At 45.6% G+C, this 12306-nt stretch overlaps 1 protein-coding gene across 5 annotated transcripts in view; it reads left to right on the forward strand.

Annotated features, from left to right (window-relative positions):
* Positions 1-12306, forward strand: part of ZSCAN2 (zinc finger and SCAN domain containing 2) — a 35140-nt gene that overhangs the window by 9844 nt on the left and 12990 nt on the right. The window contains exon 3 of one of the 5 annotated variants that reach the window (XM_007990275.3): positions 8541-8843. The exons of the other annotated variants lie outside the window; for them this stretch is intronic. Within the exon in view, the coding sequence (XP_007988466.1) occupies positions 8541-8575 (35 nt within the window). The 3' untranslated portion in view covers positions 8576-8843. Of the gene's footprint in view, positions 1-8540; positions 8844-12306 lie in introns of those variants that run through there. 5 annotated transcript variants of the gene reach the window in all.

Consider the following 12306-nt stretch of genomic DNA (forward strand, 5'->3'; position numbering starts at 1 on the left):
TGAGAATGGAGCTAGGCATACCCTATGTCGGAACCACTTCTCTCTTTTAGACCAGTGTCCGAGACACAGGGGTAGGTCACAATCAGGCAGGAAGGGGCTGGAGAAGAATTTTGAGCCAAACACAAACCAGAGCACCAAAGATTGTGACCAGTTTATTTCATTGTTATAAATAAATTACAGCAAATTCAGGTCCATCCCCTGTTGACATGAGTCTTCCCCATGTTCATGCTGGTATGCTCTCTGGTGGGGGAGAGAAAGAGGAGACCTGTGGCCAGGCGAGGACACGCAGGGCTCTGTGAATGGCCATGGAAATTTGTGCTTTGCATGTGAGGCCAGAGCACACGTGGCAAGTGCAAGAAATACAAGGACCATTGGATTAGATCAAGCTACGGTGGCAGCTTTTGTCCAGTGACAGATAAGGGGAGAGGTCCTGTGGCCCTTCAGGAACTGTTCCAGTGAATGATTTTTGGACAGTGGTCAAATCATTTTGAAAAAACTAAAATTGGATACCTACTTTGCAGCTTACAAAGAAATAGATCCCTCCTTTGCAAGTTACACAAAAATAGATCCCAGATGGATTATAGATCTGTACTAGACAGGATCTGAAATGGCATGTAAGAGAATATTTTTGTAATCTTAGCATGCGGGAAGGACTTCCATGTTTGTTTGACAGGAACCGCTAGGCACTCACAATTCAAGTATGAAGTGTGAATAAGCAGTACAGAAATACAGAAATCATCAAAGCTGGATTAGAGAAGTCTTTCTTTTTTTTTTTTTTTTTGAGACGGAGTCTCACCCTGTCGCCCAGGCTGGAGTGCAGTGGCGCCATCTTGGCTCACTGCAAGCTCTGCCTCCCGGGTTCAAGTGATTCTCCTGCCTCAGCCTCCCAAGTAGCCAGGACTACAGACGCCAACCACCTCTCCTGGCTAATTTTTGTATTTTTAGTGGAGATGGGGTTTCACCATGTTGGTCATGCTGGTCTTGATCTCTTGAACTCAGGTGATCCGCCCGCCTCTGCCTCCCAAAGTGCAGGAATTACAGGGAGTGAGCCACTGCACCCAGCCAAAACAGAAGTGTTTCATATAAAACATGATACTGTGAATCAAGTTAAAAGACAGCATACACATTAGGAGGAAATATTTGCATCTGACTCTGTAATGTAGCAGATCATGAGTCAAAATCCTTGCTCTACAAGAGCCTCTGCAAATTCTTAAGTCAACCGAGTAGAATAAAAGGTAAAAGATGTAAAGAAGCAATTTAGAAATAAAGAATTAAGAATTATGAAAATATGTTCTGGCCGGGCACAGTGGCTCACACCTGTTATCCCAGCACTTTGGGAGGCCAAGGTGGGCAGATCACGAGGTCAGGAGTTTGAGACTAGCCTGATGATCATGGTGAAATCCCGTCTCTACTAAAAATACAGAAATTAGCCAGGCGCGGTGGCAGGCGCCTGTAATCCCAGCTACTCAGGAGGCTGAGGCAGGAGAATCGCTTGAACCCAGGAGGCAGAGATTGTAGTGAGTGGAGATCGTACCACTACACTTCAGCCTGGGCGACAGAGTGAGACTCTGTCTCAAAAAAAAAAAAGAAAATATGTTGTCTTATGAATTATCAGGGAAAATACCTATTACAGCAAGATACTATTAGATACTATTATTGTGCCTAGCAGACCATCAGATTTAAGAGTGTTTCTAGGCCAGGCATGATGGCTCACGCCTGCAATCATAGCACTTTGGGAGGCCAAGGCTGAGGCAGAGAATCTGTTGACCTGGGAGGCGGAGGTTGCAGTGAGCAGAGGTCACACCACTGTACTCCATCCTGGGCAACACAGTGAGACTCTGCCTCAAAAAAAAAAAAAAGTTGGGGTCGCACTCTGTTGCTCAAGCTGGTCTTAGATTCCTGGCCTCTGCCTCGGCCTCCCAAAGTGCTGGGATCACAGGCATGAGCCAACAGGTTTAACCCATATATTATGTTTTATTATTTTAACCATTTTTAGAATACAGGTCAGTAGCGTTAAGTACATTCACGTTGTTGTGCAATCATCACTGGTATCCATCTACAGAACTTTTTCCTCTCAAGTGGAAACTCTGTGTCCATTAAACAATAATTCTCCTTTCCCCCCTCCCCCAACCCCTGGCAACGACTATTCCACTTTCTCTGTGATTTTCATGACTCTAGATACCTCGTATAAGAGGTGTGTTCTTTTGTGTCTGGCTTTTTTCACCTAGTATAATGTCCTCAAGGTTGAGGCCAACCCATGTTGGAGCATGGGTCAGAATTTCATTCCTTTTCAAAGCTGAATAATATTTCACTGTATGTTTATACTGTATTTATTCACCTGTTGGTGGACATTTAGGTTGTTTCCACCTTTTGGCTGTTGTGAATAATTCCTGAACATGATACACAAATATCTGTTCTAGTCTGGGCTTTCAGTTTTGGGGGGTTATATACCTAGAATTAAAATTGCTGGATTAGGCCAGGTATGGTAGCTCACGCTTGTAATCCCAGCACTTTGGGAGGTCAAGGTGCAGGGATCACCTGAGGTCAGGAGTTCGAGACCCGCCTAGCCAACATGGTGAAACCCTGTCTGCTAAAAACACAAAAATTAGGCGGGCTTGGTAGGAGGTGCCTGTAATCCCAGCTACTCCAGAGGCTGAGGGAGGAGAATCGCTTGAACCTGGGGAGGCGGAGGTTGCAGTGAGCCAAGATTGTGCCACTGCATTCCAGCCTGGGTGACAAAGCGAGATCTTGTCTCAAAAAAAAAATAAAAAAAGAAAGCAAGACTGTTCTTACCTATATCTTTAATGCCTAACTGATTTCTGAGTTTTGGAAGGCTGAGGTAGGAGGTGAGAGGATTGCTTGAGCCTGGGAGTTCAAGGCAAGCCTGGGCGACATAGTGAGATCCCATCTCTTTTTTTTTTTTTTTTTTTTTGAGACAGAGTCTCGCTCTGTCGCCCAGGCTGGAGTGCAGTAGCCAGATCTCAGCTCACTGCAAGCTCCGCCTCCCAGGTTTACGCCATTCTCCTGCCTCAGCCTCCCTTGTAGCTGGGACTACAGGCACCCGCCACCTCACCCGGCTAGTTTTTAGTAGAGACGGAGTTTCACTGGGTTAGGCAGGATGGTCTCGATCTCCTGACCTCGTGATCCGCCCGTCTCGGCCTCCCAAAGTGCTGGGATTACAGGCTTGAGCCACCACGCCCGGCCGAGACCCCATCTCTTAAGAAAAATTTAGCCAGGTGCAGTGGCTCACACCTGTAATCCCAACACTTTGGGAGGCAGAGGTGGGCAGATCACGAGGTCAGGAGTTTGAGACCAGCCTGGCCAACATGGTGAAACCCTGTCTCTACTAAAAATACAAAAAAAAAAAAATTACCCAGGCTTATGGTGGCGTCCACCTGTAATCCCAGCTACTGGGGAGGCTAAGTTAGGAGAATCGCTTGAACCCAGGAGACAGAGATCACGCCACTGCACTCCAGCCTGGGCAACAGAGCAAGACTCTGTCTCAAGAAAAAAAAAAAAAAATTTTTTAAATTAGCCAGGCATGGTGGCACACATCTGTAGTCCCAACTACTTGGGGGCTGAGGTGGGAGGATCACTTGAGCCTGGGAGGTCAAGACTTAAGTGAGCCGAGATCCCACCACACTCCAGCCTGGGAAACAGTGAGATACTGTCTCAAAAAACAACAACAGGCCAGTTGTGGTGGCTTATACTGTCATCCCAGCACTTTGGGAGACTGAGGTGGGCAGATCACCTGAGGTCAGGAGTTCAAGACCAACCTGGCCAACATGAAACCCCCATCTCTACTAAAGATACAAAAATTAGCTGGGAGTGATGGCGGGTGCCTGTAATCCCAGCTACTCAGGAGGCCGAGGCAAGAGAATCGCTTGAACCTCGGAGGCGGAGGTTGCTAAGATCGTGCCACTACGCTCCAGCCTAGGTGACAGAGCGATACTCTGTCTCAAAAAACACAAAACAAAACAGAAAACAACAACAAAAAAGTGGATGTCTGGGCCATCCAGCCTCTTACTCGCAAGCCTGCTTCCTCAGAAGCCGCCTCCCTGCATCTAGTCATATCCACAGAATGTGCTCCTCTTGGTATCCTGGAGTAGCCAAAGCCATTTCTACCAGTAAAATTTTTTTTAAAAATTCCCAGCTGCCACCATCTCCTCTCATCTCCATTCACAACATGGTAAGAATATCATTTTTGTATCTGACCAAAACCAGTTTCTGAGTTTTCATTTTCTTAATTGGCCACCAATAAATAAAGGAGGGACTCGCCTGCCCTTGAAAGTGCTCTGCTGTGTGCTCTGCATCTCACAGGGGCCAGCCTTTCTCAGGGAGGCTGGAGGGGGCCAGGGATCCCTTCTTATTCCCAGCTCAGTGACTTTTTCCCATTTTGGAGGCCCTTGTCAGGCAGATCACCTGAAGGGCCACTCTTTTCTGTCCTGTAGAATGGCTCCTGTGTCTCTCTGTTCTCAGAGGGCAACTTGCGAAGAACTGCCAACCCTCCTTTGGTCTTTGCTGGATAGCAGCAGTCTTTGTAAAGATAGGACTCGTCTTTGAGCAGTCCAGTGAAGGGGTTATTGGGCCTGGATTCTACTTAGAGTGACCTCTGTAGTGAGGTTTATCATATTTATGTTATACAGCAGCATAGAAACGACATTCTAAGGGCCAGGCGCAGTCGCTCATGCCTGTAATCCCAGCACTTTCGGAGGCCGAGGCAGGTTTATCACGAGGTCAGGAGATTGAGACCATCCTGGCTAACACGGTGAAACCCCATCTCTACTAAAAATACAAAAAATTAGCTGGACTTGGTGGCGGGCGCCTGTAGTCCCAGCTGCTCGGGAGGCGGAGGCAGGAGAATGGCGTGAACCCCAAAGGCGGAGCTTGCAGTGAGCCGAGATCGTGCCGCTGTACTCTAGCCTGGGCGACAGAGTGAGACTCCATTTAAAATAAAAAAAAAAAAAAGTAATGACATTCTAACCAAAATTGGGGTTGGGAGGTGGTTTTATAGGATATGTTCTTTGATTGTCTTGTTTGTAATACCTGGGAGTTCAAAGACTTGACATTTAAAACAAGATAGCCCCACATATTAAGTATCATACTTAAAGGCTGCCAGATTTTAAAGAAATTTTTTCGTATGTTCATCTAATAGTTTGATGCTGCTATTTGGGATTTTTGTTTTTTGTTTTAACATTTAAGTCTTAGATCCATTTGGGATTTGTCCATTTCTAGGTCCAGCTTGAATTTTTCCATTTGAATTGAATTTTTCCAGTTTTCCCTAACTAGTTCTTCCAGCATCATTTATTGTATGTTGTATATTTTCTCCATGTATTTAAGAGGCCAACTGTATCGTACGCTAAATTTTCATAGTCATTATACAGATTCTCTTTTCTGTTCTCCTGTCCTGTCTATTCATTTGCCACTTGTATTAAATTCTGAATTTACATATCTATTGAATCTATTTCTGGAGCTTTTATTTTATTTGGTCTGATTGTTTATTAATGTTTTAATTATTGAGATTTCATAATGTTTTTGTTTTTGAGATGGAGTCTTGCTCTATTGCCCAGGCTGGACTGCAGTGGCACGATGTCAGCTCACTGCAACCTCTGCCTCCAGGGTTCAAGCGATTCTTCTGCCTCAGCCTCCCGAGTAGGTGGGATTACAGGCGCCTACCACCACACCCAGCTAATTTTTGTATGGTGTTTCACCGTGTTGGCCAGGGTAGTCTAGAACTCCTGACCTCAGGTGATTCAGCTTCCGAAAGTGCTGGGATTACAGGCATGAGCCACTGCACCCGGCAGAGATTTCGTAATGTTTTAACATCTGACAGAGATAATCCCTCTCCCCTCCAATTTTAGTCAATAATCTTATCTTTTTTTTTTTTTTTTTTTTTTTTTTTGAGATAGAGTCTTGCTCTGTCACCCAGGCTGGAGTGCAGTGGCACGATCTCTGCTCACTGCAACTTCCACCTCCTGGGTTCAACGATTCAATGATTCTCCTGCCTTAGCCTCCCAGGTTGCTAGGATTACAGGCGTGTGCCACCGTGCCCAGCTCATTTTTGTATTTTTAGTAGAGATGGGGTTTCACCATGATGTTGGCCAGGCTGGTCTCAAACTCCTGACCTTGTGATCTGCCCACCTTTGCCTCCCAAAGTGCTGAGATTACAGGTGTGAGCCACTGCTCCCGGCCTCTTTTTTTTTTTTTTTTCGAGAGACAGAGTCTCACTCTGTCACCCAGGCTGGAGTGCAGTGGCGTGATCATAGCTTACTGTAACCTCAAACTCCTGGCCTCAAGCAATCCTCCCACCTCAGGCTCCTGAGTAGCTGGGACTACAGGTATGTGCCAGCACACCTGGCTAATTTTGTTATTTTTTGTAGAGATGAAGTCTTGCTGTGTTGCTCAGGCTGGTCTTGAACTCCTGGCCTCAAGCAATCCTCTCACCTCAGCCACCCAAAGTGCTGGGGTTGTAGGCAATAATCTTATCTTTCTTAATGTTTATTTTTGCAAACCTCTACTTCAGCTGCATGCTTTACCAATTTTAAATGTGAATTCTTTGAATTCCCAGGTTATTACAGATGAGGCAATCAACGAACATATCCTATAAACCACCTTATTTCTCCCAACCCCAGTTTTGGTTAGAATATCATTTCTACACTGCCGTATAACATTTACAAGCTCTGTAATCACCCTAATTGCCATTGTAGTTTTAGTCTTCATTCTAAAGTTAAATTCATTAGGTGTTCACCCCAACAGTCCATGAATTTGTGTATGTTCAAAGCTGTTTGCCTATAGGTTTATACTTGAAGGACAGTTTTGTTGAATATAGAGAAATCTTTTTTTTTTTTTTCCCTGAGATAGAGTTGCCCAGGCTGGAGTGCAGTGGTGTGATCTCAGCTCACTACAACCTCCGCCTCCTGGGTTCAAGCAATTCTCCTGCCTCAGCCTCTCGAGTAGCTGGGATTACAGGCATGTGCCACCACACCCAGCCTGAATATAGAGAAATCTGAAACCAGCTGATTTTCTTTCCCCTTGTAAGTGATTTGATCCTTTTGCTGTTGTCCGCCGGTCTCACTGTTAGCCACCCCGGGTTAGTTTTTGTTGGCCCATGGTATAGCTTTCACAGGTTCTTATATCCTTCTAGGTTATATCTTTAAATATTAGTCCTTTTTTTTTTTTTTTTTTTTGAGATGGAGTCTCGCTTTGTCGCCCAGGCTGGAGTGCAGTGCTGCGATCTCAGCTCACTGCAACCTCCGCCTCCCGGGTTCAAGTGATTCTCCTGCCTCAGCCTCCTGGGTAGCTGGGACTACAAGTGTCTGCCACCACACCCAGCCAATTTTTGAATTTTTTTTGTAGAGACGGGGTTTCACCATATTGGCCAGGCTGGTCGCAAACTCCTGACCTTGTGATCTGCCCGCCTCAGCTTCCCAAAGTCCTGGGATTACAGGCGTGAGCCACCACGCCTGGCCTTTAAATATTAGTTCTATTGAGTTTTCCTTTTTGAGAACTCCAGTTGTTTACTGATTCTCCTTTTGCCTAACTTCTCTTTCTATCTTTTTGTTTAAGATAGGGTCTCACTGTGTCACCTAGGCTGGAGTCCAGTGGTGCAAACATGGCTCACTGCAGCCTCTGCCTCCTGGCCTTAAGCAATAGTCCTGCCTTGGCCTCTTAAGTAGCTGGGTCTACAAGTGTGTGCAGCCACACCTGGCTAATTTTTGTATTTTTTGTAGAGATGGGGTTTTGCCATGTTTCCCAAGCTGTCCCAAACTGCTGGGCTCAAGCGATCCACCTGTCTTGGCCTCCCAAAGTGCTGGGATTACAGACCTGAGCCAACGCTCCCAGCCCTCTATCATTCTTTTTAATCCTTTTAACCTATTCCTTTGTTTCCATTTCCTGTCATTGCTTTCTCATTTTGATCCTCTTTTTCCCATTCTCTGCTTTCCAAGATGCCTATTCCCATCGTGCTCCTTTTCCTGTTGTCTTCATTTCTCTGGGTGATTTTCCCTCCTTTCCTGAGTTCTTCTAGTGTACATTTCATGTCTTTCTGTTGTCTCACCATCCCTTCTTCAAGCTCTACTCTGGGGTATTCCTTTATAAAGGCAGTTGCCTCATTTAATTATTTTTATGGATGGAAATGATCACTTTTCTCAGTAATAGTAATTCCTCGGGCCAGGCGCAGTGGCTCAAGCCTGTAATCCCAACACTTTGGGAGGCCGAGTCAGTTGGATCACTTGAGGTCAGGAGTTTGAGACCAGCCTGGCCAACATGGCAAAATTCCATCTGTATTAAAAATACAAAAACAATGAGCCGGGGGCGGGGGCGGTGGTGGTGGTGTGCACCTGTAATTCCAGCTACTCAGGAGGCTGAGGCAGGAGAATCGCTTGAACCTGGGAGGCAGAGGTTGCAGTGAGCTGAGATTGTGCCACTGCACTCCAGCCTGGGTGACAGAGTGAGACTTCATCTCAAATACATACATACATACATACATACTGTGGATTAATGTGTGTGGGTCAAAGGCTCTTTCCTTCTCTGCTTTCCAGAAACAGCTTCCTGCATACATGGCTGCCCTGTGTGATTCCGGTTACAGCCTCACCTCCTTTGCCTCTCTGAACCAAAGAAGCCTGCCCTACTTACCCCAGTTCCCAAACACAGGAAGTGATTTTCTGCCTGAGCTTTCTGAAATCTGCTCCCTCCCAACCCAGGGCTTTCCATGCTTATTCATTGCACTTCCTTCCTCATTGCTTCTACCCAGTCTGCTGTTTTGGGAAGCCCTGACATGTATTTTGGTGTCTGCAAATTTTATCTTCTGATCTCACTGAAAATAAAATTGGAGTTTTACTTGTTTTCCTTGTTGCTTCCGAGATCATTTGAGAGCTCACCAGTTCTGATTTTAAAACAGCAAAAACAGCCTTATTAGCTAATGTTACCTATTCAGTTAGTAAAATCACCCAAAAAAATTGTTTTTGGGCATGTTAGTTTGCTAAAAATAAATCAGGGCCTTGGCCTGCAGGTTCTTCTAGAGGAGAGATGATAGCAGGGCTCTATGCTCAAAACTTGCCAAAAAACTGTCTTCGGGCCAGACGTGGTGGCTCACACCTGTAATCCTAGCACTCTGGGAGGCCGAGGCGGGCGAATCACCTGAGGTGGGAGTTCAAGACCTGCCTGACCAACATGGAGAAACCCTGTCTCTACTAAAAATATAAAATTAGCCAGGCATGATGGCACATGCCTGTAATCCCAGCTACTTGGGAGGCTAAAGCAGGAGAATCGCTTGAACTAGGGAAGCAGAGGTTGCAGTGAGCCGAGATCGTACCCCTGCACTCCAGCCTGGGCAACAAGAGCAAAACTCTGTCTCAAAAACAAACAAACAAACAAACAAATGAAAAAAACAAATAAAAAAACTGTCTTCCATGACCAGACGCAATGGCTCACGCCTGTAATCCCAGCACTTTGGGAGGCTGAGGCGGGCGGATCACTTGAGGTCAGGAGTTTGAGACCAGCCTGGCCAACATGGTGAAACCCCATCTCTATTGAAAATACAAAAATTAGCCAGAAACAATGTGTTGGCATGCGCCTGGAGTCCCAGCTACACTACTAAGGAGGCTGCAGCAGGAGAATTGCTTGAACCTAGGAGGTGGAGCTTGCACTGAGCCAGGATTGCGCCACTGCACTCCAGCCTGGGTGACCAAGTGAGACTCCATCTCAGGGAAAAAAAAAAAAAAAAAACTGTCTTGCAGGAAGTTGAGGAAGCACAGAATTCCTGGTCCTGCCAAGTCAGAGTATACCTTGTGCGCCTTGTGCCTGTATCTGTCCTCTAGTGATATGAGGGGTGCGGCTAGAGGGCAATTCTATGAACCCACAGATTAGCAGCAGCATGTGTGTCAGTGTAAGCTTAGAGTGTAATTATATGCCTGTTTTCAATTTTAAATGTGATCTTATGGCCAGATGTGGTGGCTCATGCCTGTCATCCCAGCACTTTGGGAGGCCGAAGCAGGAGGATCACTTAAGCCCAGCAGTTTGAGACTATCCTGGGCAACATGGCAAAACCCCATCTCTACAAAACTACAAAAAAATTAGCTGGGTGTGGTGGCATACACCTGTGTAATCCCAGCTACCTGCAAGGCTAAGGTGGGAGGGTCACCTGAGCCCAGGAAGTCAAAGCTACAGTGAGCTGCGATCTCGCCAGTGTCCTACCGCCTCAGTGACAGACTGAGACCTTGTCTCAAAAAAATAAAAAATAAAAACAAATGTGATCTTAAATTGACTGAAGGCAAGAGTGGAGCCCAGGTCCTGCCTGAGAGGGGCATGTCCAATTTTATCATGTTTGTATGTGAGGGTTTACATTAACTTACAGAAAATTAATTGAACATCTAACCTTAAATAAAGTTTATTAGCTTTAATAATAGAAATGTCACTGAGAGTTCTAGTGCAATGGCTCACGCCTGTAATCCCAGCCCTTTAGGAGGCCCAGGCGGGCAGATCACCTGAGGTCAGGAGTTCGAGACCAGCCTGGCCAACATAGTGAAACCCCATCTCTACTAAAAATACAAAAATTAGCCAGGCATGGTGGCAGGTGCCTATAGTCCCAGCTACTCTGGAGGCTGAGGCAGGAGAATCGCTTGAACCCAGGAGGCTGAGGTTGCAGTGAGCCAAGATCTCACCATTGCAGTCCAGGCTGGGTGACCAAGTGAGACTCTGTCTCAAAAAACAGAAAAAAAGTGCAGCTTTTTTTAGGATTGAGGTCAAGAGGGAAATTTCCTCCTCAGGCTCATCAAGAGGACATTGTATGGTATAAACAATGTCATCAACAACTTCCTGGCAGCATTAATGTTCTCGACAGCCATTAATTTCTTTTCTTTCTTTCTTTTTTTTTTTTTTTTTTTTTTTTGAGATGGAGTCTTGGCTCTGTTGCCCAGGCTGGAGTGCGGTGGCGTGATCTCAGCTCACCAAAACATCTGCCTCCCAGGTTCTAGCAATTCTCCTGCCTCAGCCTCCCAAGTAGCTGGGATTATAGGTGCCCGCCACCATGCCCAGCTAATTTTTTTTGTATTTTTAGTAGAGATAGGGTTTCACCGTGTTGGTCAGGCTGGTCTCAGACTCCTGACCTCAGATAATCCAACCGCCTTGGCCTCCCAAAGTGCTGGGATCACAGGCGTGAGCCACAATGCCTGGTGACAGCCATTAATTTCTAATGACACTTCTTAGAGTGTCAGCCAGGGCTATGAAGCCAACACACTCTTCAGTAAACATGGTTCTGCCGGGGGTCAGAACAGTGTGATCCAGGCTCAGCTCTCTGCTTTGGCCTCATCCTCGGGTAGATTTTACAGTCCCTCATCTAAGGAAGGGGCTGTGTTCTAGCAGTCCTCCCTATTGATTTCTTTTACTCAAATATTTGGGCAGTGGAAGGTTTAACAAGTTCCCAGAAAATATTTTGTATTACCAATTAAAGATCTGTTCATAAGCTCCCACTGCAGACAAATTTGAGGGCTCTTTTAACAATCCAGTTAACTTGCTTCTAGTCATTGGTATAGACACCTAGGGTCCTGATTGCAGGGGCTCTGTCATCTTTCCTGTGTCTTAAATACAAAGTAATGAGGTCATAAACACCAGGTACATGTTATACAAGAAATTATTATGTAAGCTCCTTTTGAAAGGAGACCAAGCTTTAGGGAAATATCTGTGGTACCAATAAAAAACTCATTGATTCACTCATTACATTGAATCAAGCACCAGGCATTATGGTGAGTATCGGGGTAATTGGGTAGGTACCCTGTTGATGTCCTTTAAAATTCCCACCTGATCTCATTTTCAGATGAAGACATGGGACATGGAACCCAAATCTTTAAGGCCTTGAATTTCTGGGTGATTGCCACAGAGATTATGAGGCCTGACAACCAGTCAGAATGAAATAAGCCTGTTTTTTTTTTCCCTTCAACTTTTAAGTTCAGGGGTACATGTGCAGGATGTGCAGGTTTGCTACAAAGGTAAATGCGTGCCATGGTGGTTTGCTGCACAGATCATTCCACCACCTAGGTATTAAGCCCAGCATCCATTAGCTATTCTTCCTGATGCTCTCTGTCCCCCTCCCCCACAGGCCCCAGTGTGTGTTATTCCCCTCCATGTGCTCGTGTGTTCTCTTCATTCAGCTCCTACTTATAAGAGAGAACATGCAGTGTTTGGTTTTCTGTTCCTGTGTTAGTTTGCTGAGGATAATGGCTTCCAATCCATTCATGTCCCTGCAAAAGACATAATCTCATTCCTTTTTATGGCTGCATAGTATTCCATAGTGTGTATGTACTACATTTT

The sequence above is a fragment of the Chlorocebus sabaeus genome, chromosome 29, assembly GCF_047675955.1.
Source record: "Chlorocebus sabaeus isolate Y175 chromosome 29, mChlSab1.0.hap1, whole genome shotgun sequence".
In the NCBI taxonomy this organism is placed as follows: domain Eukaryota; kingdom Metazoa; phylum Chordata; class Mammalia; order Primates; family Cercopithecidae; genus Chlorocebus; species Chlorocebus sabaeus.